The 27674-nt window shown below is 42.2% G+C and overlaps 1 protein-coding gene across 1 annotated transcript in view; it reads left to right on the forward strand.

The window, feature by feature from the left end:
- Golm1 (golgi membrane protein 1) overlaps positions 1–27388 on the forward strand; it is a 77231-nt gene extending 49843 nt beyond the window's left edge. The window contains exons 5-10 of the mRNA XM_008833105.3: positions 102–204; positions 6964–7075; positions 14422–14575; positions 15756–16022; positions 17996–18103; positions 23795–27388. Coding sequence (XP_008831327.1) covers positions 102–204; positions 6964–7075; positions 14422–14575; positions 15756–16022; positions 17996–18103; positions 23795–23934 — 884 coding nt within the window. The 3' untranslated portion in view covers positions 23935–27388. The remainder of the gene's footprint in view (positions 1–101; positions 205–6963; positions 7076–14421; positions 14576–15755; positions 16023–17995; positions 18104–23794) is intronic.
- The last annotated feature ends 286 nt before the right edge of the window (positions 27389–27674 follow it).

Genomic DNA, 27674 nt, shown 5'->3' on the forward strand with positions numbered 1-27674 from the left:
TCCTTTGTGCTCTGACTTGTGAGTCCACCTGTGTCATATGTGACTGAGTGGTATGGTAGTCACAAAGACCAGTGAAATGACTTGTCATCCTCCTGTCGCAGACCAGTTAAAGACACTTCAGAAGAGTTATGGCAGCCTACAGCAGGACATCCTCCAGTTCCAGAGGAACCAGACCAGCCTGGAGAGGAAGTTCTCCTATGACCTGTAAGTGTGGCTCTAGATCAAGTGCCTGCCTCTTGGGGAGTTAGTCCTGGTTACTACACATCAAAGGCCAAGGACAGTCCAGCTTGCTCGCTTTGCATGTCACAGAATGGATGCCTTCTCATATGTAGGGCACTGTGAGAAAAAGCGGAGTCCCTTCTGGGGTTCCTGCCCTTTGGAAATCGGCATTTTATTTGGTAAGTATTAGCAATGCTTCAGAGGCCATGGGGTAAGTATCAGCCAGCAGTGCTCGCTCACTGTACAGAAGAAATAAGAAAGGTACACGTATGTACACGCACAGCAGTGCTCACTGTATAGAGTAAATAAGGAAGGTATATGTATGCACACACATAGCAGTGCTCTGCAGGAAAGGAATTGTTCATCATACCATAGACACTTCCCAAACTAGCAGTCTGAACCCTTTAAAAATGTCAGGTGTGAGCTAATACAACTTCCTAAAATATAAGACATTTTGACAAAATACTGATTAAGACTGTTGCTGGGTGTTGGTATGGTGAGTAGTGCATTTTCTTGAGGCCTTTCCATGTTTTTCCACATTTCTGTAGGGCAAGTAGAATACTTTCATAATCCAAACAATTTTTAACTTTTAAGATGTAGGTTAAACCCACTGGGAAGATAGTAAAACACAATTTAGAAGTAGAGAATAAGGTTGTAATCTATGTTTCCATCCCCCTTCCCCATGAAATCAATGAATCAAGGAAAACAGTGAATTTGAAGCCACCACCCCGGCCTGGTTCTCCGAGGAAACCTTTTTCCCTGCAGTGAGTCCTCAGTCAATGCCCAAGTCATTTATGTGATTGCACTCACCAAATTTGTTGACATTTTTTCACTTACTTGCATTGTACATAAGTAATTCATATAGCTCCAGACATTTCATCATTCAAACATTTGGGATTATGACTTTCTACGAGACAATCAGCTATAGGCTTAGCTTGTCCCTAGGTATAAATTACCAAATTGCTTGCTTTTTTTTCCTCATTTTCTTCCTCTCCCTTTGCAGCCCAGGCTAGCCTCAAGTTGTGCATAGCTCAGACTGGCAAAAGTCATGATCTTCCTCCCACCCAAGTGCTGGGATTGCTACACCCCCATGTTTCGAAATTGTTTTCTAAGAGTTTATCCAGCTGTCCGGCAGCTGAGAGTATTTGCCTCACACACAGGGCCCTTACAAAGCAGCCGTGTCTTTGAAATACCACCTACCACCTAGTTTATTCCTGATTTTGTCAAAGCCAAATGCTGCAAAAACCCCTGAAATCTCAAGCACAGTAACACGTTGCTCCATCACAGGGTAAGTCTTGAGAAATGTGTGGATGGGCTGTGGCTCTGTAAGAACAGTATAGTGTGGGCTTCCACAAACTAAGATGGCTGCCATCTCACAAGGCCAGGTGGTCCTGTGGGATGATTTGTCCTATGTGCAGTCTGTCTTTGGCCAAAATGACATTATGCACTGCATGATTGTTGGGCTGTTAGGACTGTACACAGCTGGAGAGAATGTGAGCAGACAGCAAACACAAGGAAACACCATTGTGTGCAGAACCTCACTTAACCTGTGTGGGTGTGTCTCAAGTTGGGGCAGTTTTCTCCTCAGGAGATTTTTGGCAGTGTCTAGAGACATTTTTGTCTGACTTGAGGGTAAGCGCTACTAACATCTAGTGAGCAGAGACTGAGACACTGCCCAACATCCTACAGTGCCGAAGACATCTCTCTGTAGTGAAGTTTCACTTGGCCCCAAACAGTCACAGTACCAAGGCTGAGAAACTGAGTTAGCCTAATCAAAATGTTGCAAATGGAATACCCTAGTCTTGCAATTATTCATTCTTAAAAAGCACTTTAATACTAACAATTCTCCTCCATTTGATTGAAATTTAAACAAAACCCCAAAAAACAAAAAACATTAATGGCCTGACTTGTGACTTGGTAAATGTTGAACCAAGATTATTTTAGTCTGGAGTCAACGAGGCATCAAAGGTGGGCAGCCTCTGCTCCAACCTAAGCAGAGGATGTTAGGTTTTGCCCTAGTTTTGGGGTACATGTGAATGTTCTTATGTCCCCTAAGAGGTGAACCGTCTTGATGGACAGGTCTTTCTGGCTTACCTACATCTGTCTCAATAGTTGTGCTCAAGGATGTGCTGGATGCAGGAAGCTGTCTAGGGTAATGATCATAGGTAGTTGGAAACTAGAAAGAGCTAGTTGCCCTTATTTTAGACCTGTGTTTGAGAATCTGAGAAAAGGTATAGACACCTTGTTAGCAAATTTGTAAGTGTATATGTGCATAAAATTATGCACTGAGTTGGTAGGAATTCATAGGCACCTGAGGCATGTCTGCACACCTCCTCTCATCTTGTGTGTTCTGGTTTCTTTGCGGAAGCCAGTGAGGCAACCCCAAAGCTTCCTTGTACACAAGTTAGTGTCTGTCCTGAGAATCAGTCAGCAAGCATCCCACTTAGTCCTTCACACTGCCAGATGTCAGTCAGTACCCACTGCACCCATGAAACATAAGTTTGCATTCCTTGTCTAGCACAGGAGTTTCATTGTGCTGTGAGGAAATGCTGATGCTGGAATAGGACAGTGATTCTGTGACAATCCACATCCTGGATGATAAGTAGCCCACAGTGATAATTTCCTGTATTGAGCATAAGAATACTTATTAGTACTCTAGCCAAAAATTGCAGTAGTTAGAATATCATTAGTGGCCAAGTGTTTGTATGCCTCTGCAGTTGAGCCCCAGATAACACTGAGCATTTACTCTGCACACATGTAGGAAGGCACCAGCCCGAGGCTTTCAGGAAGGAGTGCTGTTACATCTACCTGTTCCAGGTCTCAAGCCCATAAGACTCAGGATCTGAACTTTGTTTTATTGGTTTTTTTTTTCATACTTATTTTTAACAATATTTTATTAGTATTTTTTAACAGAGCATAGAGTAGGGGTTTATTTACAGAAGAGTGGGTGCCCCACGTTTACAGCTGCATTGTAAAGTCCACACTCAAATACAGATCCTGTAACTTCCCAACAGCCACACAAAATGGTGTTCTCCACTTATATATCCTTTGCCCCACCCCTCACATGCAGCAAAGGTCAACAGATTGTGTGGGAGAGGTAACTGACTCCCCCCTCAACTCCTTGATGAGTGTGGGAAGGAGGTGTGACTATAGTGGCGCTCCTGGTCTCCTCATTCCTGAGCAAGTATCCTGACTGGACAATAATTTCATCTTCCCAGATGAACCAATATTTCCCAGCAGCGTCAGGCCCCCGTTCCAGAATCCTGGCTTTTTAGAAGTGGTTTTTAGCAATGGAAGTCTATCTTTTCCATGTTCTTGGGTACAAAATATGTCTACCCATTTGTAATGCGGCCATCTCCCTTGCCTATCATACCAAGCCACTGTCCTCCAATTCTGAAATCCCATCCACCTGCACAATTCCATCCTAGTGATGGCTTTATAAATAGAAAGGAAGTGAAAGCAACTCAAACTCTTGACTGGGGTGAAAACACACATGCAGAGCAAGACCTCCCCTCCCAAGCTGCCAACTGGACCTCATACGGTGGTACCACTGCCCTGCCCTCGCTCCTGCTATTAAACTCAAAAACATTCCCAGGAAAGATGAATGGGCTTCATCTTTGGCTCAGTTGGTGCAGGTCCAAGGAATGAGACCTCCTAGTCACAGTCTGTTTAATGGTGCCTCAGAAAGAGGGGAAGTGAGAGTGGATGGGGGCACTGCATTCCCAGCCTAGACTATGAAGGTAGGGGTGCACTGTATAACCCCTTAAAGTGTGGCTTTGACATAGATGAGCCTAGAGCTAGGCTTCTGAGGGAGCAGTATAATGAAGTTCTAGGAGCCAAAGATACCATGAAGTCAAGTGCTGGTGTGGAGATCAACTTGGGTAAAGAAAGGAATGGCTATGGGTCTGTTCCCCATTTCCTGCCACCTCCACAGAAAGTGTTACCTGAGATTCAATTGGTTAAAAGCCAGAATACTGTAAGGCCAGAAGTGTGCAAGTCTACCGATGTGAGCCAGTTTCTGCCACTGAGGCAGCTGTCATCTCGCATGGCCGAGGAAGACTCAAGTTTGTTGTCCCTAGCTCAGAAGAAGCTCAGTGAGCCAGGCTTCCTGGGGAGCCACAGAATCTTTCCCACCCAGCTAGCCCAAGGCAGTAAAGTTGATAAAGCACTCCAGTTTGATTCCAGGGTGACCAAGAAGCAACACTCAACAGGATGTGTGCTTTCTAGTTCTGAATTGGAGCCTAAAATAGACAGGGAACCTGAAGCCTTTGCCATATTTCCAAAAAGAAAAGTGATCTATATGTTGAAGAGAGATGCTAGGTTTGGCACCTTGTGTCCCAAGGATTTAGAAGATGGCAAAGTGGAAGAGGATGCTGAAGATGATGTGTATGAGATAGGCTGTTTTCACAAAATCAGCAAGCAGGGCCATCTGATTCTTCACAAAGGCGGGCTTTACCAAGAGGTTGGCAAGGTGATAAGCTGCAGTCTCCACAATGCTCTGTCACACATGGGGATACCTCTGTGGCTTTCAAAGTGAAAAGGAATCAGAAACCACCTGTGGAGGGATCCAGAAGAAACCTGCCAGAGCTCTGAAGGAGTGCTCGCAGCCCAAAGTTGATGCAGTAGTTCAGTGTGATATGAGCTGTGCTGGTGGAGCTTGGGAGCTATATGACAAAGATGATATTGAGGTGCAGGATGACTGTGACCACCTGGATGATGACAGCTCTGCAACGTTACTCACATTAGTTGGAATCCCACTGAAATGGGTCAACAGCCCATAGGAAACAGATGATGCAGAGACCTGAAAGTTCAGTGCCTTGCCACAATGGGAGGAAGATCATCCCACACCTACCACCCCTTCCAAGGCTCGTGGGCTTTTGCGGAAGAGGTTGGCAGAAAGAATGTAAGAGCTGGCAGAAGGGGTGGAGTGTTAACTGGAAATGTCCTCTGAACCACTATAGGATCTGAACTTTGTACTGAGTCTTCTGCTTCCTTATCCCTTCTGAGTTGGGATGTGCAAAGTGAATTTGGTTTGCATGTTGGAGAGATAGAGGGAGGCCCTTTGCAGTTATGAAGGCAGAATCAGAGCCAGGAGAAGGTTCAGGAATAGCAGATGGCTGGCTTGTTCAGCACCTTAGAATGCTGACATCACTGCATCTAGTCTACCACCTGTGGCTCGTGTTTGTTCATGGGAAGTTTTTCAAAGATGTTTTCACTTGATTTCTCAGCTGTCTGAGGTGGTTCTGTATTACCTGGTCCCTTTCTGAGTTGTGAAATGTGACCAATGCTGCTTTGGACTTCTGAAGGGTTTGTTCCAAGTCATGAGTTGCGTGTGGTAATCACACTGGGCTCTGTAATGCTTGCAGCTCAGGAAAGGCTGTCATGCTAGAGCAGGCACTACAGTCTTCTGGATATTGAGTCTGGCCTCTAGCTGTAGCAGTTCAGTCCACAGCAGGCAGACAGACCATTTCTTTACTTCCTCATTTGCAAAGTAAGTGGTTACATCTCTGACCCTTGCTGAAATACTCTTAATTTCAGGCAGAAAGCTAAAGCCTCTAACTATCCAGTGGTTCTTTGACAGCTGGGTTTCCTCCAGTTGAACTCAGTTTTGATGCTACCCAGAGTCAGTCCATACCCCACAGGTTCCAGGTCTCAAGCCCACAAGACTGATCCACCCACAGGCGATTCTCAAGTCCTGGGGGGTTGCCAGCCTTACACACTTCTACCTGAGTGGCTACAAATTCAGGGCTACCTGCTGTACTCTGGTTTCATAACTTACTACCTAGCTCACAGAACTGAAGAGCACTGCCTATTAGGGTTTCTTTCATTACAAAGGGTGTGACATAGAAACTGCCACAGATGGTAGTTATAAGGCAAGGTAGGGGCAGGCAGAGGCTTCTGTTCCCATGGAGTCAGGGTCTGATCTTCAGGTACATCAGTATTTTCACCACCGTGGATGCTCACCAGACCTTAACATCCAGAGTTCTTAGCAGGGTTTTATTATGTAGGTATAGTTGGTGACTTTGGCCACGTGACTGAACTCCACCTCCAGTCCCCTTCACCTCCTTCAGGAAGTAGAACTGAATATTTCAACCCTAAGTCATCTCATCAACATAATCATAGGTCTGCTCCAAAGAGCTCATGGATGAAGAGAAGACCCTCCCAACACCCAGGAAGTCAGAAAGATTTTTAAGAGCTGTGCCAGTAGCTAGTGTCAAAGAAAAAAAAAAATATGTGTGTGTGCATGTGTATTCTACAATTTTTAATATAGAAATAAGTAAAGTTTGGGGCTGGAGAGATGGTTCAGCGGTTAAGAACCCTGGCTGTTCTTGCAGAAGACCTGGGTTCAAATCCCAGCATCCATATGACAGCTAACAACTGTCTGTAACTCCAGTTCCAGGGTATCCAATAGCCTCTTCTGTCCTGTGCAGAAATTGCACAACACGGGTGGACTTACATGCAGGCAATACATGCATACACATAAAATAAAAAATAAATATTTTTTAAAAAACAAGTAAAGTTTAAGACAATTTAACAAATCTTTAATCTCAGTTAACTGCAGGTTTTGTTTTTGTTTTGTCATTCCACACTTGGAAAGGGACACCTCGCCCTTGCATGCTTCCTTTTCAGATGGTGTCCACAGCAGAAAAGGGGGGCTCTGTCTCTTGTTGCAGTTGATCTTGGGTGGGAATCCAGCAGGGAGCACTTGATGCAGTCACATCCTTCCCTTTGCTCTCACCTAAGGAGCCAGTGTGCCAACCAAATGAAAGAGGTGAAGGAACAGTGTGAAGAGCGGATAGAAGAGGTCACCAGAAAGAGGAACGAAGCAGGCCTTTCCAAAGACCAAAGTAAGCAGGTAATTGGGGGCCGTTCTTCCCAGGGTGTTGGGGAGGTATACCTGCCTTCTCCTCGGCACTTTGTTCACTGTGTGCTCATCTGCTGTGTCCCTGCTCTCCCTTGTGGGTTTGGTTCACTGTGGTACAACAGAACCAAGCCTGGTCCCAGGATGCCCAGAAACAACCAGGTGTGCTGGCCCCCAGGCCTGGTTCAGAGCTTTCTGAGAATGACTTAAAAGTCACAACTTCCATGGGAGAAGCTGTTCTGCTGTGTGATGACACTGAGGCCCAGGAGAGGTTGAGTATGTGGCCATGATGGAGCCCAGCTATCTCAGACCACACCTCTTGTATTGTCAGCCTCCCCATGCCCCACACACAGCCCAGGAAACTGCTGCTCAGGGACTTCTGGGAGATCTTTGCTTTTTAAAAAGGTAGCAGGTTTGCTGAGGTAATTTACATGTGTGATTCACTCTCATAGTGTGTAATTCAGTGACTTTTGGCACTGTTAGTGGAATCCCATAGAATGTAGTCTTTTGAGTATGGCCTCTTTCATGTAGTACAATACTTTTAGGATTCGACGAGGCTCTGTCGTGTATCAGGATGTCATTATAATTGAATAATACTGCATCCATGGGCAGGGCACATTTTGTTCATTGTCTTTTGGATTTTAGGTTTCTAATTCTTGGCTGTTATGGATAATGCTGCTATAAGCACTTGTGTTCTTTTGGTATGACATTTTTTCATTTATTTTTGTTAGTGGGTAGAAGTGGAACTGTGGATCCTACGGTACTGTATTTAATCTGTCAGACTGTTTTTACAGTAGCCATACTATCATCAGTTTATGAAGAGTCTTTGCTGCATCAGCTCTTATTACATATGTTGTCCTAGTTCACTTTTTTTGGTGTGATAAAATATCCTGACACAAAGCAACTTATTTTAGCTCACAACTCTAGGTTACAGTCCGTTAGAGCAGGGAAGTCATACCTTCTCCACTCTGACACAGTCCAGGACCCAAACCCAGGGAATGGTGCCCCCCCACAGTGGGCTGGGTCTTCCTACATCAATTCATGTAAACAAGGTAATAGTCCACAAACATGCCCACAGGCCAGTCTGATCTCACTGATACTCTCTTCCCATGATTCTAGATTGTGTCAAGTTGGCAACTAAAACTAACCATCACAGCTCTGCCCCTTGTCAACCTGACACACAAACACATCATTTTAAAATAATAAACTTCCAGCCCTTTTCCAAAAGTAAATGATTTTTTTCATAATATAAATACAGTTCAACTTTAAATGTTCCCAGATTCTAAAAATTCAAACTCTAAAAGAGTACAAAGTCTTAACTATGAGCTCCTGTAAAATAAATGTTATCTGCTTCCAACATAGAGTAGCACAGAGTAAACAATTTTTAAAATTTTATTTTTAGATTAATTTTTATTTTATGTGTATGAGAGTATTGCCTACATGTGTATAAGTACATCCATGTCATGCAATGCCCACGGAGGACAGAAGAGGGTGTCATGTTCCCTGGAACTGGAGTTATGGATGGTTGTTAGCCACTATGTGGGTGCTGGGATTCAAACCTGGGTCTTCTGCAAGAACACCTAGTACTCTTAACCACTGAGCCATCTCTCCAGCCCCACAGTAAACATTCTTATTCCAAAAGGAAGAGTTAGGGCATAGGAACAGTTAAATAAAAACAAAACTCAAATCCAGCAGGGTGAGTGCCGAATTCTAAAGTTCTGTGTCCAGCCTCTAGGGTATCTGCTGTACTCCTCTGGGCAGTACACACAGTCTCTCTCACAGCCTTAATTCAGCTCTATCCAATACCTGCTGCTCTCCTCGGCAGACATCCCATGGTCCTGGCATCTCTAATATTCTGGGGTGTCCATTGCAACTAAATCTTCCCCTTTACAACTTCATGCAGTGACCTCTTCTGAGTCTATTTGCTGGGACTCCAATTCCACAGTTATCTGTTCTCCATGACCCCTCAAGCCTGTATCTTTGCCTTCAAAGGGTGTTGTGCCACATGGACAACACTTAGAACACTGCCAGATTCTACTGTCAGTTTGAGGTGTACCCTGTCCTCCAGGACCAAAGCTGTACCCTTGGGACCATTTATTAGAGAGACTATTCTTTTATAATTCAGAGAATTATTTTGGTACCCTTGACTGACTTTTAGACTCTCTGGTGTGGTCATCCATCTGTTTGTTTATCCTTATAATTTCACAGTCTTAAATACTTTAGGTTAGCATACACAGTAATGGGTTTCATCATGACATCTTCATACATGTGTGTCATTGTACTCTCTTCTCATTCATTCTTCCTCTAGGCCCTCTCCCTAACTTCAACTGGTTTTCTTTCTGCCCATTAGCCTCCTTCCTGCATTCTTCTTTATTATTTAAATATTTTTATTGAATTTTTGAGAATTTCATATAATGTATTTTGGGCATATTTAGACCCTTTCCCTTTTTTGCACACCTAATTTCATTATTTTTTAAAGACCTATTGATTCTAATTTCTTTCCCCAAATATCACTTTGTGTGGGTCCATCCCCTGGAGCCTGGTCAATCTACCCAGCATCACACCCTTAAGCAAAACTTACTTCCCTCTCCCAGCAGCTCTGTTGTCAGTAGTTCCTCAGCTAGGGCTGGGGCTTCTTACCCACCTCCCTTTATGTTCGGAATTTGTCTGGCTTGAGCTTACATAGGTCTTGTGCATGCTTTCACAATGACTGTGAATTCATATGAGTAACTGCCCTGATGTCTGGAAAACACTATTTCCTTGTCATCATTCACCACCACTGATTCTTACAGTCTTTTCACACCCTCTTCCACAGTGATACCTGAGCCCTGGGAGGCAAGGGTTTGATATAGGCCTAAGCACTCTGCAGTCTCTTATTCTCTGCACTTTGACCAGTTGTGGGTCTCTGTGTTAATCATCATCTGTTGTTAAGAAGAAGCTTGTCTGGTGAGAGTTAAGAGATTCATTAATTTATGGCTATAACAATAAGTCATTATACTTATGTCCATTTAGCAAGATAATCATAATAGGTTCTCCCTATGTCTCAAAAAACAAACAAACAAAAACCTACCAAACAACCCAATTAAAAATGGAGCAAGGAACTAACCAGAGAGTTTTCAAAGAGGAAACACAAATGGCTGAGAAAAAATTTTTTAATGATCAACACCTTAAGCCATTGGGAAAATGCAAATTAAAACTACTTTGAAATTTCATCTTACCTCAGTCAGAATGACTAAGATCCAAAAAACAAACAAGGATTAAATGCTGGCGGAGGATGTGGAGAAAGGGGAATGCTTATTCACCACAGGTGGGAGTGCAAACTGGTGCAGCCACTAAAAAGCTAGAAATAGATCTACCGTGTGATCCAGTCATACCATTTTGGGGCATATACCTAAAGGACTCTGTATCCTACTACAGCGATACCTGTTCATCCACGTTTATTGCTGCTCTATTCACAATAGCCCCAAAATGGAAACCACCTAGATGTCCATCAACTGATGAATGGATAATAAAAGTATTGCACATTTATACAACAGAATTATTGCTCAGCTGTTAAGAAAAATGAAAACGGGTAGAAAGAGAAACAATCGCCCTGAGTGAGGTATCCCAGATCCAGAAAGACAAATATTGCATATTCTCTTTCATAAGTAGATGCTAGCTTTGAGTATTTAGATATGTGTGTTTCAATTGGAAAATCCATAAAAGTCGGGAAACTATAAGGGGCCATGGAGTGGGAGGAGGCTTCATGCAGGGGAAATACAATGCAGTGCATAAGGGGGAAAGGTGAGTAATAGGAATTTCACCGAATATGTAGATTGTGCTTGATTAACAGCCATTTCTGCGATATCAGTTCTGCCCTCCATTTCATCTTTGCTGTCTTAAGGTTTTCATTGTAGAGGTCTTTCACCTCTTGAGTTAGGTTTATTTCAAGGTGTTATTTTCGTTCTTGTTTTGTTTGTTTTTTAGTTAGAGTCTCCCTGTAGCCCTGGCTGGGCTGGAACTCATTGTGTAGGCCAGGCTGGCCTTGAACTCACGGAGATCTGTTTGCCTCTGCCTCCTGATTTCTGGGATTAAAGATGTGTGCCACCGTGGCAGGCTAGTCCTAGTTGTTTTTGTTGTTTTTGTTTTTTTAATTGAAACTATTGTGAGTGGGATTATTTCTCTGATTTCTTTCTTAGCAAATTCATTATAGGAATGTAGAAAAGCTACTCATTTTTTGTGTGTTGACTTTGTATTCTGCTCCTTTGCTGAAAATGTTTAATTTGGTCTAAGAATTTTCTGATGGAGTCTCTAGGGTCTATTAAGTATAAGACGTGTCATCTGGAAATTGGAATGATTTGCCTTCTTCCTTTCCTATTTGCATCCATTTTCTTTCTCTTACTGCTCTAGCTAAAATTTAAAGCTCCATACTAAGAGTGGAGAGTGGGCAGCCTTGTCTCACTCCAGATCTTAGAGGAAATGGTCTCATTTCCCCCATTTGCTATAATGTTTGTCATATGCAGCCTTTATCATGTTGAGTGGTGTTCCTTCTATACCTAGTTTGTTTGGGGTTTTATTATGAAAGGATGCTGGCCTTTGTTGAAGTCCTTTTGTGTATCAGTCAAAATGATTATTTGTGTGTGTGTGTGCATGTGTGTGGGGAGGTGGTATATGTGGTGCATATGCACATGTGTAATCAGGTGTGCATACCTGTGCTTACCAGTGTAGGCCACAGGAGAAAGTTGTGTTCCCTGCCCTGTCACACTGTCTTATTACCTTGAGACAAGGTCTCTCATTGAACCAAAAGATAGACTGACAGCCAACAAGCCACATCAATCCTGTCTCTGCCTCTCCACAGCACTGGGGTTACAGGTGCAAGTGCAGCCATACCTGGCTTTTTTTTTTTTTTTTGGTCTTTTTGAGACAGGGTCTCTCTGTAGCCCCAGCTGGCCTGAACTCACTATGTAGACCAGGCTGGCCTTGAACTCACAGAGATCTGCCTGCCTCTGCCTCCCAAGTGCTGGGATTAAAGACGTTTGCCACTGCCCCTGGCCACACCTGGCTTTTGATGTGGGTGCTGGGATCTGAACTCAGGTCCTTATGAGTACATAGCAAGTGCTCATGCTCACTGAACCATCTCTCCATTCCCTGCCACATACCCATTTTTTATTTTACTCTGAGACTAAGTCTCACTGAGTTGCCCAGGGTGGCCTCAAACTTGTGATCATCCAGGTTGGATTTGGTAGGGGTTACATTGATTGTGTAGACCAGTTTGGGTAATAGTACCATTTTAATTACATTTTAAGGGGCTGGAGAGAGATGGCTCAGCAGTTAAGAGCACTGGCTGTTCTTGCAGAAGACCCAGGTTCGAATCCCAGGACCCACGTGGCGGCTAACAACCGTCCTTAGCTGCAGTTCCCTCTTCTGTCCTTCTCGGGATTGCGTGACCTGGGTGTACTTGCATACATGCATGCAACACATGCATACACATAAAATAAAAATAAAGCAGAAAAATAATATTTTACATTAAAATCTCTTTCAGCAATGATTTATAGTTTTATCTTGTACTTTGTTCAATTCATTTCTAAGTATTTTAATGCCGTTTTAGAGTTCTTTTAATTTTTACCTTGTTCTTTGCTAGTGTATAGAAATGCAATTTATTGTTTGTTTTTGTACAGTGCTAGGAATCAAACCCAGGGCCTTGTGTGCTCAAGGCAAGTGCTCTACCACTGAGCTGTATTTCCAGCTCAATATACTATATATTATTGTGTATCTTGCAACCTTGCATGTATTACTGTTGTTATATGCTGTAATTTATTATTCATCGGGATTTTCTGTATATAAGATTACATTGTCTAAAAACAGACATCATTTTTCTTTCTCCTTTCTAATCTACAGGGCTTTTATTTCATTCCTTGCCCAGGTTCCCTGGCTAGAATTTCTAATGTGATGGTAATCAGAAGTGTTAGGAACAGCTAGCCTTGTTCTGTTCCTGGGCATTGTGTAAAACTTAAGAGTTTTTCACTGAGTTTGGTGTTAACTCTAGGTTTTCTTTGTTTTGTAGCTGTCCTTTATCAATTTGAAGATGTTTCCTTCTAAGTGTCAGTGGGTTTTTTTTTAATCCAGAAACAAAGAGGTATTGGCTTTTATCCATCTTTTTCCATATTTACTGGAATAATCCTGTCTATTCTCTCCTGAGTGCTGTTGATGTGGCATATTACATTAACTTAGGATTTTGTATGTTAATTTAACCTTGTTAAAAATTAGTCATGATGTTTAATGTCTCTGCTGCTAGAATTGATTTGCTAATATTTTGTTAAGGATTTGCTACACATAGGTATTTACTCCTGCAGTGTACTCTTACAATGTCTGTCTGGTTTTGGAGTCAGAGTAATACTGATCCTACAGGATAAACTTATTTGGATTTTTGAAAGGCTTTGTAAGGATTTAGAATTCTATAGCTGTGTGGTGGAATTCACTAGTAAAGCTGTCTGTCCAGGCTTTTCTTAGTGGGAAGTTTTAAATTACTAATTCAGCCTTTTTACTTGTTAGAGGTTATTTGGATTTTTGTTTATATTTGAGTTAGTTTTGATTTGTTTGTCTTTCTAGGAATTTGTCCATTTCATCTAAGTTATCAAATTTAAGTGGTTCAGAGTATTCCTTTGTAGTACGTGTGTGTGTGTGTGTGTGTGTGTGTGTGTGTGTGTGTGTCGTGACTTCTTTTTTGAAAATTTTTACTGAAATTTTGAAATTTTCAGAAATTATATTTTGATTATATTTACATGCCTTCCCCTATCTGCACCCCTCTTATACCCCCCATGTTATGATTTTTATTGAAGGATATTCATTGTGTTGGATTTCAGGTGTTACTGTTTTCATGTCTCAGTATGTTTTTATTTGTGATTTCTTATTTGGTTATTTAGGAGTGTGTTAATTTTCATGTACTTATGACTTTCTCAAGTGTCATTTTGTTACTGATTTATATTTTCATTCCATATGATTAAAGAAATGTGATCTGTATATGTCAACCATATAAGGTCCACATGCCTTGAAGAGTAATACGCTATGTTCTAGTGCTGGGTTGAGTGCTGTAGATGTTTGGTTATGTGAGCTGGTTTATTGTGGTGGCTACTTTCTTTTCTTATTGATTTTTACTGTATTGAATGAGTTTTGGAAGACGTGGACTTAACCTCAAGTCTGCTGATACAGGCCATGTGACGGGGCATAAGAGTAGATGATGGAGTTTCTGAGTTTGGGGATTCTTATTTGTTGGGGGTATGATGGTCCATTACATTGTGTGAGGGCCTCATAGGGGTTTTAGTCCCGTAGCCTACTCTGGCAATCCTGTGCTCCTGTTTCAGCTCCAGACCCTTAGCAAGCCTCAGCCTGGGCTGCAGAAAGACCTGCCGCAGACACAGATGCCACAAGGGAAAGGACATGTGCCCAGCAATAAGTCTCAGACACAAGCCCCAGGTTCTGAGGTGGTTTGGAGTGTGAAGCCACCAGGACAGAATGGTAAGTGTAGCCCGACCTTGCTTTAGCACCCTCCACACTTCAAACAGTAGCACATGTTGTCAGGCCCATGCAGATACTCCGAGAAGAGAGTGTGGCTTGTGGCAGTGGAGAATTAGGCAGCGGGGCTGGCAGGTGACGCTATCTCTCACAGCCGTGGAATACAGGCCATGGGGCTCTTCCTTAGTCTTATTGACATCTTATTGGGGTTTTTTTTGTTTGTTTTTTGTCTTTTTTGAGACAGGGTCTCCCTGTAGCCCCAGCTGTCCTGGAACTCACTATGTAGACCAGGCTGGCCTTGAACTCACAGAGATCCTCCTGCCTCTGCCTCCTGAGTGCTGGGATTAAAGGGGTGCCCCCCCCCGCCGGCTTTTTTTTTTTTTTTTTATTGTATGTGTATGAATGTATTACCTACATGTATGTGAGTGCACCCTTGTACAATGCATGCAGAGGTCAGAAGAGGGGGTTGGATCCCCTGGAACTGGAGTTATGAGCAGTTGTTAGCTGCCATTTTGGTGCTGGGAATCGAACCTGGGTCCTCTGCAAGAGGCGCTAGTGCTCTTAACTGCTGAGTCATCTTTCCAGCCCCTTGACATCTTATCCTTGTAACCTAGGTGCCTTGTTCTTTGGCATCTGTATATGGACAACTACATGCTATGGTTTTATTCGGGGTACCAGTACGATTGTGACACCCAGGGACAGGGACAGCTGGCATGCCTGGAATCCCAAAGCTTGCCACAAATGACCATGAGCCAGCTTGGCACCCTGCCCTCCTTGTGTGCAAGCTGTGGGGATACTTGAGTCCACACTACTTTTCTAACTGCTTTTGTCTTATTCAGTTTGAAGATGAACTACAGCCTAAGCCTGTGGCCTAGACGAAAAGACAAGTTTCTAACTGCTCCCCATATGTAGTAGCTCTTTTATCACTACTGTTTGGGATGGGAACACTAGGAATTGGGTGTCACATTTGTTTTTGTTGTTGTTGTTGTTGTTGTTGTTGTTTTGAGACAAGGTCTCATGTAGCCCAGTCTGGCCTCAAACATGAGCTTCTGAATTCCTGATCTTCCTACCTCCCCCTTTAGTGTTGGGAATTACAGATGTGTACCTCCACCTCGTGACATTTTGGGTTTATTGTTTTAAGTAAAATGCTCTGTAGTCACAACTAACTATGTTCTCTACACAGAGGGAATGAACGAGATCCAGTTTGTCAGTGAGGAAAATCCCCAGAGAAATGGTCTTAGGCCACCGCAGGCACCAGGCAAAGAACAGGCCATTGTAGACAACACACCTGTGGACAGAAGCAGCTTTGGGAGAGCTGGACAACTTGGTCAGACCACACAGGTGCCAGCTGCCCTGTTGGCTGATCCTGAAAATCAGGATCATGAGGATGCTGAACAGGACCAGCTTGTCATCCGAGGCCTACAGGAGAAACAGAATGCTGCTGAGGACGGTGTGTGGGCTCTGTGGGCTCCTGTGCTTTCTTCCAGTCACTTGGCCTTCTCAGTCTTCCAAACACTGGACACATCCTTGAATTTCACCACATGCACTTCATGATTGCTACTTCTCTTGTGTGTATTGTTGTCAAGGGGAAATAAGAAGGGTAATGCAAACCATGACACTTTAATTTCCAGAAATATTGAGTGAGTGGAACTTTGAAGGTGTATGACACCTTGAGGCAGGTGCTTGGCATACTAAATGTTGCTTCCTGGCAAATAGGCTGTCTGTCTTTGTATCTCTACTTCTCCATTTGTTGTCTGGAACAGTACTGATAGTGCCTGGTAAATGAATGGTTGAATGAAGGAATGATTAGGTAGATGGACATCATGAGCACTGAGGAAAAGTGACACACGAATCCCACCTTTTAAAAAGAAAATGGTAGCTGTGCGTGATGCACCTGCCTTTATTCCCAGCACTTTAATCCCAGCCAGAGGCAGGTAGATTGCTGTAAGATTGAGGCCAGCTTGGTCTACATAGAGAATTCCAGGCCACCTGTGGCTACAGGGAGACCCTGTGTCAAAAAGACAAAAAAAAAAAAAAAAAAAAGTGGTGGGGTGGGTCTCAGCTCAACAGAATCAGAATACCTTGGATGTGTTTTGTTCTTAAAGATGTGGAAACTTGGGGCTGGATAGATGGCTCAGTGGTTAAGGGCACTGACTGCTCTTGCAGAGGAACCAGGTTTGATTCCCAGCACCCACCTGGCAGCTAACAACCGTCCTTAGCTCCAGTTCCAGGGAATCCGAAGCCCTCTTCTGACCTCCGCAGCTTTGCACGACACAGGTGCACTCACATACGTGCAGGCAATACACGCGTATGCATAAAATAAAAATGATAATTAAAATATTTTTTAAAAAGATTTGGAAATTTTCCATCCTTTGGAGCCAGGAGCACTCATGAAGATATGACATCTCTGGTATTTGATGGACCAAATAATTGGAATCTGATTTTTACTTCAGTCTTTCCTCTGGAAGAATGTGTCCTCTAAATTCCAGCTAGAGGTGCATTTTAGAAGTCTCCTGCTGAGCATCACTGCTCAGGGTCCTGCTCCATACCTGAAAAAAAGATGCGCATGGTAGAAAGGAAGACACCCACACTCTGGGGGGCTTGCATGTCTAACCACTGAACATGAAGTGTAATAGCAGAGAACTTGAGATAATGCAAGGCCTGTATGATGTACCTGCTTTCAGACACATCTGTCATGACCTCATATGAACAAACCTATTGAGTGTGCAGACCTATGTTGTTCCTACCTTGCACAGTGTAGCAAAAACCAGATTTTTCAAGGCATGTTAAAAAAATTTGTCTCATTTGCCTATGTGCATGCACACTTTAAATGTCTAAGTCAAACTCTGTGGTCTCTTGATGGCATTCTTTGCTGATCTTTTTGGGTTACTCTAATTTCTAGGGCTTAATGGGATACTACACAATCAAATTCTTTACCTAGAAAGGAGTCTTATCCTTTGCTTCACAGTAGCAACTTCATGCCCTGTCTTGGAGCAGTGGGCCATGCCAAGACATTCTAGTCGTTATTTCCATTTCCAGTTGTTATTTCATCAAACAGTACTTTTCCTTAATCTCATTGATTGTCCAAGAAAGGAATTTTCATTTAGTTTCTCTTTTTTAGCCTGGGCTGTGGCCTCTTACTTAGGGATTTTTCTGTGTTAGAGATGAAACCTCTCATGTATGTTACACAAATATTCTACACTGAGCTATAGCCTGTTACCAGGGCCATGTTTTATATAGACTCAGTATTGAAGCAGCATGTTTCTAAGAGCACATCTACATGGTGTTCGTACTGGTGCTAAGCCCATGAATCCTGAGAAGTTCAGTAAAGGTTGGTGACCTAGGGTAACACCCAATACTGGTGCTGGTGTGCTGATGACACCAAGTAAAATGTAGCTTATGTTTTGTGTGCTGGTTTTACAGGGAGAAACCAGGAGAAACTGATTGAGGATGAATATGTAGATGAAAATGAAGCAGAATCTGAAAAAGAGAAGCAGGCAATCCTCGCAGGGAATGACAAAAATATAAATGGTAAGAATAGTGGTGGTGGAGGGAGTCACTTTTTTTTTTTTTGCCTTCTCTTTTCTTTACCTAATTAATCTTCACAACACTGTAGGTAGTTATCAGTTCAGGGAGATGGTTCTCTTTAAAACCCCTGGCAAGCAGGGTAGTGGAGCAAGGTGAGGGCGGAGCTTTCCCAGGAAATGGTTGGTGGGTTTGCTTTCAATGATCTAGGGATCCCCAACAAGATGGCTGCCCCATGCCTTAGTAACACCACACCTGGTTTTGATCTCTGCGGAGTTTGTTGACTGCCTCTGAAGCCATTTTAAGCTGTCTAGTGAGGCTAACCCTCTAGAAAAGCTCAGGCAACGTGTCTTTGATAACACTCCTTTCCTTCTGGTTCCTTGAACTCAGATTAGCAGTACAGATCTCACTCTGTGACTTTTCAAAACCTATGTTTCATTTTGGCTTTTCTAGGTTGTATACAGAGTATTTCCTTAATATTTCTCCAGTTTACAATTTTTTCTTTTCAGATTTCTAACCCTTAAATTTAGCTTTTCTATAGGCTTTTTTTTTTAGCTTAAAACTTATTGAGAATTCCATACATGCGTATAAGGTATTTTGATCAAATCCACACCCACTCCGTCCCCTCCAACTCCTCCCATATCTCCCCACCACTTTTTTCTGATAACTTCATGTTCATGTGTTCAAACTTTCTTTTTCTTTCTTTTCTTTTCTTTTCTTTTCTTTTCTTTTCTTTTCTTTTCTTTTCTTTTCTTTTCTTTCTCTCTCTCCTCTCTCTCTCTCTCTCTCTCTGCCCCTCCCTCCCTCCCTCCCTCTCCCTCTCTTTCTTTGGGGCTTTTTGCTACTCTAACACTCCCCTCTCTGAAGAGGCAACCCTAAAATCCTTTAGGGATTAGATAAAAGTCTTCCAAATACTTTTGACATTTTAGGCCTTTGGAACAGAGAATGTTGCTAAGAGGCCCAAAGACATTTTGAGTTTTAGCCAAGAAACTGGCTACTTTTCTTTGGAGTTTTTTAACCCTAACTGCTTAGCTAATCCTACCTCCTATTCTTATCACACCATCCTCTGAAGAGGTTGCCCAGCTTGCAGATAGGGAATCAGGACGCAGACCGGTTTGGCTTTTTCATGCTGAACAGGGACGCAGGATAAGGCAATTGGGGTACCCCTTCAGTGGGTCTATCTAAAAGACTCCCAGATTACATAACTCTTATCTGTAGGGTGAAAAGAAACTCCTTGGCCGGTGAATAGGAGATGTGAAGGAGAAGTAAAGGCAAGAGTAGCTAGCATTACAAGTTCTAGACAGGGAACCAGAAAAAAGTCAGAACAGGGCAAATTTCAAATGAGAGTCCATTGGAATTTCTTGACAAGAGCTTCCAAAAGCATCCCTCTATTGGGTTCCTCCTCATTTTTCTTTTGTCTGCCAAGGCTTGACTGGAGAGTGATGGACTCAGGATTTGTTTTCAGGCACTTTGATAGCTGTTGGAGTGGTTAGAATCAGGGTCAGTTCCTTCTCAAAGGCTTCTAATAGGGGGAGAAAACAAATTCAGCCATCATTTTAGAAAAACAGTGAGTTGTCTCCCTTAGCTACAGGTGGGCACTACAGTATTGCAGACCAAGACCTAAAGTCTTACATCTGAGCGGCACTTTCTGCTTAGAAACAAAATCATCAATGAGAGATAATTGTCTAAATAACATTTTATTTGGACTTAAGCTTAATGTCTGGGAAGTATAATCCAAGGAACGCTTAAAAAATATACTAATCACTTTAATGTTTGGTTATACTTTGCTTTTGGGTGTTTAAGACCATACAGTTGTCCCAAATAAATCAATTATTGTTACACTTAAGGTCATTTCAGGATCTGTTCCTCAGGGGTCACATGGGCTTGGGAGGAGCCCCTGGCTCCTTTCTTTTACCAGTTCCATCTATGTGAAGATAAGTTAAAGGTCCTGCTCGACCATGTCTGGCTTCACTTGGAAGCATGAATGAGATGTTTCCTCTGAGTTGACCCTCCTCTTTGTAGACAGTGGACACTGGTTCAAGTCCATCTAGTGGGGTCTCCATGTCCTCCCTGAACAAGAAGACAGGTGACTCACCACAGTTACAGGATATTTTGAGAGATGTTCCATAGTCCCCTGGAACTTAGTCGACCTTGGAGGGCAAGGGGCAAAAACTGTCCTTTAAGTCCCTCTGAACAGATTAGTATAGGCCTCACAGTATGGCTGTTAATCATCCAAGAAGTTTAGTTCTACCAGTTTGGTACTTTTAATTACCATGTGCTATGTAGATAAAGCTTGGGGAAAAAAAAAAAACAAATGTTCTCAGATAAACCTTGACTAGACATGTGTTTTGTTCCTTAAAGTAGTTAACTAAACTATGACCTTAGAAATTTTAAGATTATGTGTATATTATTTTTGTCTCATCCTTTATGTATCATAACAAACCTACACAGACCTTCATCACTTGCTTAGGCTTTCTCATTTTTTCTATTTTGGAAAATATCTCCATTCCCATATTCTTTTAACATCTTTTAGTCTCATTTTCTTTTTTAATATTTATGAGACATAATAACAAATTTTCCATCTGTTGTGAGAATTCTTTTCCTCGGGATACTAAGCAATGCTTATCCCCTTTTAAGGTTCTGGTGTCAAACCAATGTTTAATTAAAGTTCTCCTGGAAAACCAATGAATTTACTGAACTTAATTACAGAGATGACTGAGGGGTTGCTGAGGTGTATTAGTGACCTGTGGGTATGCACACTGGAAAGCCTTTACCCAGCAAGGATCAAGCCTTCTCTTCCTAGCCTTCTCCAGATTATATACTTTAGCCCTCCCCAAATCCAGGAGGCCATGTGTGATTAGGGCCAAAATACATACAGTTGGCTGGGAAGAGTGGCTGGATACTCCGGTGAGGGCCTAATGACCCTGCTTGCCTCTCCTTTAATGAAGGAGCACAATTGTCAGCAAGCCCAATTAGCAAGCAGGCACAGCCGAAGTCATGATGATGGTAGTTATTTCATGCAGAAGAGACTTCTGTACAGCATCATCTTATTAAAAGAACATGGAATTTAAAAGGATTTGGTGCTAGGATCCACAAATGAGAGAGAACATACGTCTTTTGTTTTTCTGAGTCTGTTACTTCACTTAGTATACAGTTCCTAGATCCATCTATTTACCTGCAAATTTTATTATTTCATCTTTTTTTTCTGAGGAATAGAACTCCATTGTGTAAATGTACCACATTTTTGTTAACCACTTGTCAGTTGAGGGACACTTAGATTGCTCCCATCTCTTAGCTACTATGAAAAAAGCAGCAACAAACATGGTTGTACAAGTGTCTCTAAAATATGATGAGTCCTTTGGATTCTACAAGTTCTTATGATTTCTTGTTCCCTTACTTTCTGTTCAACTCTAGCTACTAGTTTCCTTGGACCTTATCCATGAGAAGTCTGCGAGGAGGACTAATAGATTCCATGAGTCTTCAGTCGAAATATGAGTGCTACAAAATGCCTAGCTTCTTTAAGCAGTCTTTAATTCTTTTCAATGTGGTACTTTGGATTCAGATGATAAAAGTTGCTGTGCCCTATGCTTACACACTGCATGCTAAGTACTTTGTCTCAAATGCACTGCAAGTTTATATACCGTAACCTATAAATCAAAGAGAGGCTTTGTGTCCAGGTTTCTTTAATTGCCCATCTAGGATAGACCCTCAGGTTGTTTTATTTTTTTAAGTACATTTATTTGGGAGGGGTGGGTGTAGGCCATGGTGCACGTGTGGAGTTAAAGGACAACTTTTGGGAGTTCTCTCCTACCATGTGAGTCCTGGGGATCAGACTCAAGGTTGTCGGGCTTGGTGGCAAGTGCCTTTACCTGCTAAGTCATCTCACTGGCCCAAACCTCAGTTTTCATCTTAGCCCACCTTTGGAAACTGAGGAAAGAGTCTAGTATCTTCAGGCTTCAATGTAAGCCAGCTCTGCTGCTTTACTGCCACCTTGAGAGGTTGTTACCTTCACCTCACTTCGGTCTCATAGATGCCGCCTCTTCTTATCCCATGAGCGGGAGAGTCTCAGTATACAACCATAGCTGGCTTGGAACACATTATGTAAACCAGCTTGGCCTTGAATTCACAAAGATCTACCTGCCTGCTGGGACTAAATGTGTGCATCACCACACCCAGCCTATCTTGTTTTTGTTTTAAGGACAATTTTATTAGAATTTTAAGGAAAGTCCTCAGGGCAAGCAAGCTGGTCATCTCACTAGTTGCCTTGAGGAATAGAACAGAAGGGAGAAGGAAAGAAATCCATGAAGCCATGCAGGTTTAGAGCCTGCATGGAGTTCAGTCACACGGTGAGGAGAAGGAAGCTTTAGAGAAAAAGTAAAGAAATACAAGAAGCTAGGGGCAGCCCAAAGCACTAGAGAAAGCATGTTTAGAAAAGGGATATTAAGAAGGAAAGGAGAGACCTACATGTCGCTGGGTCCAGAAATCTGAGCTGGGAGGTGGGAATGTAATTTTTTTTTGTTTTAACTTTTCAGGGCTGGAGAGGTAGCCTCAATGTTTAAGGACCCAAGGTTCAGTTCCCAACATCCCTATCGGGCAGCTCATAACTGCCTGTAACTCCAGCTCCAGGAAATCTTAACATCCTCTTCTGCCTCCTTGGGCACGTACACTCATGTGCATATACCCAGACAGACACATGAAATTAAAATTTTAAAAATTTAATTTACTTTTTTCAGCTTACAATGTAGTAAGTGGCAAAAGGAATTTCTGTATACCTTCTCTTCATGGTCCCCAAATGTGAGCATCTTCAGGAATCACAGTCCAGTTGTCCAAATGAAGAACTCTTGACACAGTACTATTATCTAACACAGATTTTGTTCAAATGTAGTCAGTGTCTTTCCAACTATTGTGCTCCTTCTGGTCCAGAATAATACTCTACATCCTCTGTCATACCTGTTTCGGGTTTTTACCCTGAAGCTCTTTCTGTATGTCACATATACTCTTGCTCTTTTTCAAGCATACTGGATTTGCCTAACTCCAGGGTGCAGGTGCATTTTTTTTTTTTTTGAACAATGGACTAGTTTTAGACCTTGCTTAGAAGAAAAAGACAGTTGCTTCAACTTCGTAAGATAGAACTTAATCTGGCATGCATTTAATTGTAATTAACCTACTAAGATGAGTCATACTGTTTCTAAATTTTGTGATGTTTTTATATCATGTGTCAAAGACAAAGAAGCCATCATCAGACTTCAGCTCCGCAAGTGAGCTTTGGAGTCTTAATGTGGCCCAAACTCATAGGAAGACAGTTCTCAGATGTGTGCACGGTTAGTGCTGCACCTATGAGGAAGTCACACAATACCAGAGACCATGGACTACACCGTTCTAAACAGTTATGGAGTTATTAGAGATATTGGCTGGTTTTAAACAATTGCGGAGTTTTTAGGGATACTGACTGGTTTTAGCTTTGTTTTGTGGCCCACTGTTGGCTATACACACATACATTCATATACATATACACACATATATATATATATTTATATACACACACATATATATATATATATGATATGTTTTGTTGTCCAAGTTAGTGTTGCTATGGAAGATAAGGTTCTCTGACTATTTCTAGAACTTACATAAAACTTGCATATGTTTTTCTCACCAAAGTATTTAATACTGGCATACTGTACCTTTCATTTTTAGTTTTTAAGGCTCAAGATGAGAAGAAAGGCACCGTAAGTTTACCTGATCACCGTGAAAAGCAGGGTCATGCTGTGCTTCAACTGGAGCCAATGCTCCCTGACAGGCCCGAACAGAGATCACTACATAAGACTCGTGAGTGACCGAGTATGGACTACACTGAAAAATGTAACAAGGTGAAATGTACATCAACTGATTATTGTGGGGCTCTCTTTAGCAAGAAAACCATATTAGTTTGGGGTGCTTTTAAAGTGTCTACAATAGGATGTCAATGTTGGTGAAACTTTATTGGCTAATAGGTATTCCTTGATCAGGACAACACCAAAAATAGAAAACCGGTTCTCCTTTTGGTGTGGGGACAGTAGGGCTTTGTCATTCTACAATGGATATAAAACAAAGCAGCTTATAGCAGAGTTTACCTATGTGGAGAAGCCAGCTGCAGAGAACCAGTTCCCCTTCTCCACTTGCTAAGTCAGTGCCAGCGCCAGCACCAGCCAGTTTCCATTCTTGAGTGAGTGGCTCATGCTCTCCTGCAGGGACTTTCGATTTACACCATCAGTGGCCTAGAGCTGACTGTCAGCATAAACACCACTAGTCACAGCTTTAGACCAGCCTCAATACAAAGCTGTTTTGTGTGAAAAATGTTAAGCTAACCAGGTGTAGTAGCTCACACTTGTAACTCAAGGACTCAAGAGGCTGAGGCAGGAGGATTGCTGTAGGTGCCAAGCCAGCCTGGGTTACATAATGAGTTCGAAACCAGCCTGGGCAACAAAGAAACCCCGCCTCAAAACACCAGGGGGGAAAACGAATTTAAAATGTATTCTTTGTTCTTGTTGTACAAAACATCATTAATTACTTAGGATTTGAACACCTGTGGATTCTACCTTGTTTTGTGTGTGTGGGCAAAGTGAAATCCTCTCTAGTGATTAAACACATCACCAAGAAAAGCAAAGATTGGATTAGACTCTGAACAAAACCCTGAATGGCCATGGCAGAGCTCAGACAGGGAGAGACAGGCGAGGATGGGACCTGTAACTGCTTTGTTACTACAGTAAAAAAGTTAACGGGGGTATCCATGTTATGAGTTGGAACACTCAAGACAGGCAAAGGGAAATGCAGTAGCTATTTCTGCTGTAGTTGACATGCTGTTTGAAAGTCAAAGATCAATGTTTGTTTTGAAAATGTCTTGTATCGTAGTTCAGAGATGGTAATGGCATTAGGTCTGACTTGAGTAGGTTCTTGACACTTTAGTAAGTGGGTTTTTAGCACATGCAGCTCACTGGCAGTCACACTGATGACTTCCTTTCAGTGATGCTACCTACAGTGAGAAAATTCACAGGCCTGGAGATGCATGGGACTCAGGAAACATTTGGTTAAGCCCCTTGTTTTCAGCAAGGAAAGCAGGGCTCAGTTCTGGAGACTCCAGCAGGTGAAGTGTGGTGCCTGGACTCAGCAGGCCATGAGATGCCTCTAGCCAAAGCAGGGCCTATTTGTGTTCATGTGACAGTCTCCAACTGTGATACTTTTCTTTTAGATACTTTTCCACTCAGGAGAGACAGGGGTATGAAGTATGCTGTTAAGATTTTACTGGAGTCCTTTTCTGACCTTCCTTTCTGTTCCAGTCTTAGTGTTGACATGAATTCTCTCTTACTTTGTCAGTTTAAAGTCTTTATTCATCTCATGCTTACAGTTGCCGAGTTAGTTCAACTTTCAAGGCTGTCTCCACAGGTTCCACTGTTTTCAGCTGTTTTCCCTCCATCCCTCTCTAGATCCCTAAAGAATCAGCTTTTCATGTGACTAAGGGTTGTGGCTGCCTCAGTTCTTTCATGAAATGAAACAGGATGTCAGCATAAATAAAAATAACCATGCTGCGTCCCCACCTAGCCCTTGCAGTCCTTCTGGAAGACTTCTACCTAAAGTTTAGCTTTTACTGTCAAAGCAGAATGGTGGTTGAGGGGTATGAAGGATGATGAATCATGGCTGCCTTTTTCTACAATGAAAATATTAGACTATAGTAAATTATTATCACTTCAAAAAGAAGTTATAAACACATTTAAGAGTAATTCTGTGGACTTATCTAATAGTCTACAACTTTTTTTTCCTTGCAAACAGCAATCTTGACATAATAATCTCCTTGCTCTGTTTATGAGGGGCTTATTCAAATTTTTCCAGAAGCCCAGTGACCTACCTGTCTTGTTATCAAACCAAAGCACTGCATCTTCCTTGAAGGTTGTCTGGTGTTTGAATTTTAAACAGAACCTGCAAGTATTATACCTGATTCATAATAACCTCTAGATCCCAAAGTTGGTACATGTCTGGGTAAATGGAAAGCAGTATTAGTACAGACCACTCTACAACTCCTCTGGTGTTCTGCTGGGGTTGTTCCACCTAGTGGTTAACAAACAAAACAGAAGACAAACCTTAGTGTCAACGAATGCACAGGTGGTTTAAGTTTTCTCCTCCCTAGTCATTTCATCTCTTTAAAATCATCTTTTAAAACACCTTTGGCAAGTTTAGGTAGTTCTTCACTGCAAAAGTACCCAGATCCAGTGCCCCACTCTATCTAGACGTGGTACAATGTTGCACAACCATTTTTCCATCATACTCTTCACCTGCCAGACCTTCAAATTTTTCTTGTGACACAAAATCCCAGTGGACTTTATTCTTTGTACTGCCTTCTTCCTATCAGAGCTCTGTTTTGGTTTCAAGTACCTGGAAATTACTGCCCAAGCAGTGCTGATTTCCTTTGAACAAATTAAGCAGAACTAGCATGTATACTGTTTTCTGAGTTCTGAAGTTTCAAGCTGTTTATTGGTTATTCGAGGCTAAGGCAAGAGTTAAAGCACTCTTGACAGTACAGCCAGAACACCTCAGAGTTGATCAGACAAGTCAGGAAAGCCCTCTAATATAGCAGCCAAGTTCAGTCAGGCATACTTCAAAGTTATTCTAGGAAAAAGTTTTAATGCATTTTCAAGAAAGGTGTCACAAAACTAGGTATAGTTCACTGAGTGTCTCTCTAGCGTATGTGTGAGGTCCTAGGTTGCATCCTCAGCACCACCAAAGAAAGTACCAAGTCAGATCAAAGTTAAGACACTAATTCTCAGGATCCTTTTTACCATAAGTCAAATGAACTGGAACTAGTCTTAGGCCAAGCCACAAAGCCACTTTAAACTTCAGGGTAGCAAAGTACCGCTCCCTGCAGAGGACAAAAAGGAAGGTCCACAGGCTTAGACAGCAGATGTGGCAAACAAATGCAGAGAGAGCAAGAGGAATGAGCAGCAAAGAAAGGCTAGGGCCTTGCGTTCAGCACTCTTAGGCTGAAGTCAGTGGATCTGGAACAGAACCTTTACTTGAAGACATTTCATGGGTTAAACTGGAATAAAAAGAGCACAGCACATTTAAACCTAAGACCCACAGTTTAACCATCTATACATTTCTACTTTCCTACCTGTTCAATGTCACCAGCAAACATGCTGTATAATCTCTTAAGTGTCAAAAGTAACAGTTAAAGGACTGTGTTTCTTCTTAAAACAATGATTATAGATCCTTACAAATGTGTTGTGACACAAAATCACAATCCTCATGTAGAGATACTCCCCCTCAAACAAAAATCCCTTTAAATTTCACCAGAATCTATGTACTTAATAAATTTCATGTTTTTAAACTGTTTTTGGTTCATTTTTGAGTTTATTGTTTGGGTTGTTTTGGTTTTGGGGGATTGGGGTCTCACACGGCCCAGACTGAACTCCTTATCATACTGCTTCCACTTCCGAAGTACTGGCATCACAGGGGCACACCACCACAGCCAACTCAAATCACATCTGAACTGCTAGAATGGTGCCGTGCAAAGACCTTCCGTTCTTACCGTGTACCATCACAGAAA

This window comes from Nannospalax galili, unplaced genomic scaffold (assembly GCF_000622305.1).
Source record: "Nannospalax galili isolate Female #2095 unplaced genomic scaffold, S.galili_v1.0 scaffold1096, whole genome shotgun sequence".
NCBI lineage: Eukaryota > Metazoa > Chordata > Mammalia > Rodentia > Spalacidae > Nannospalax > Nannospalax galili.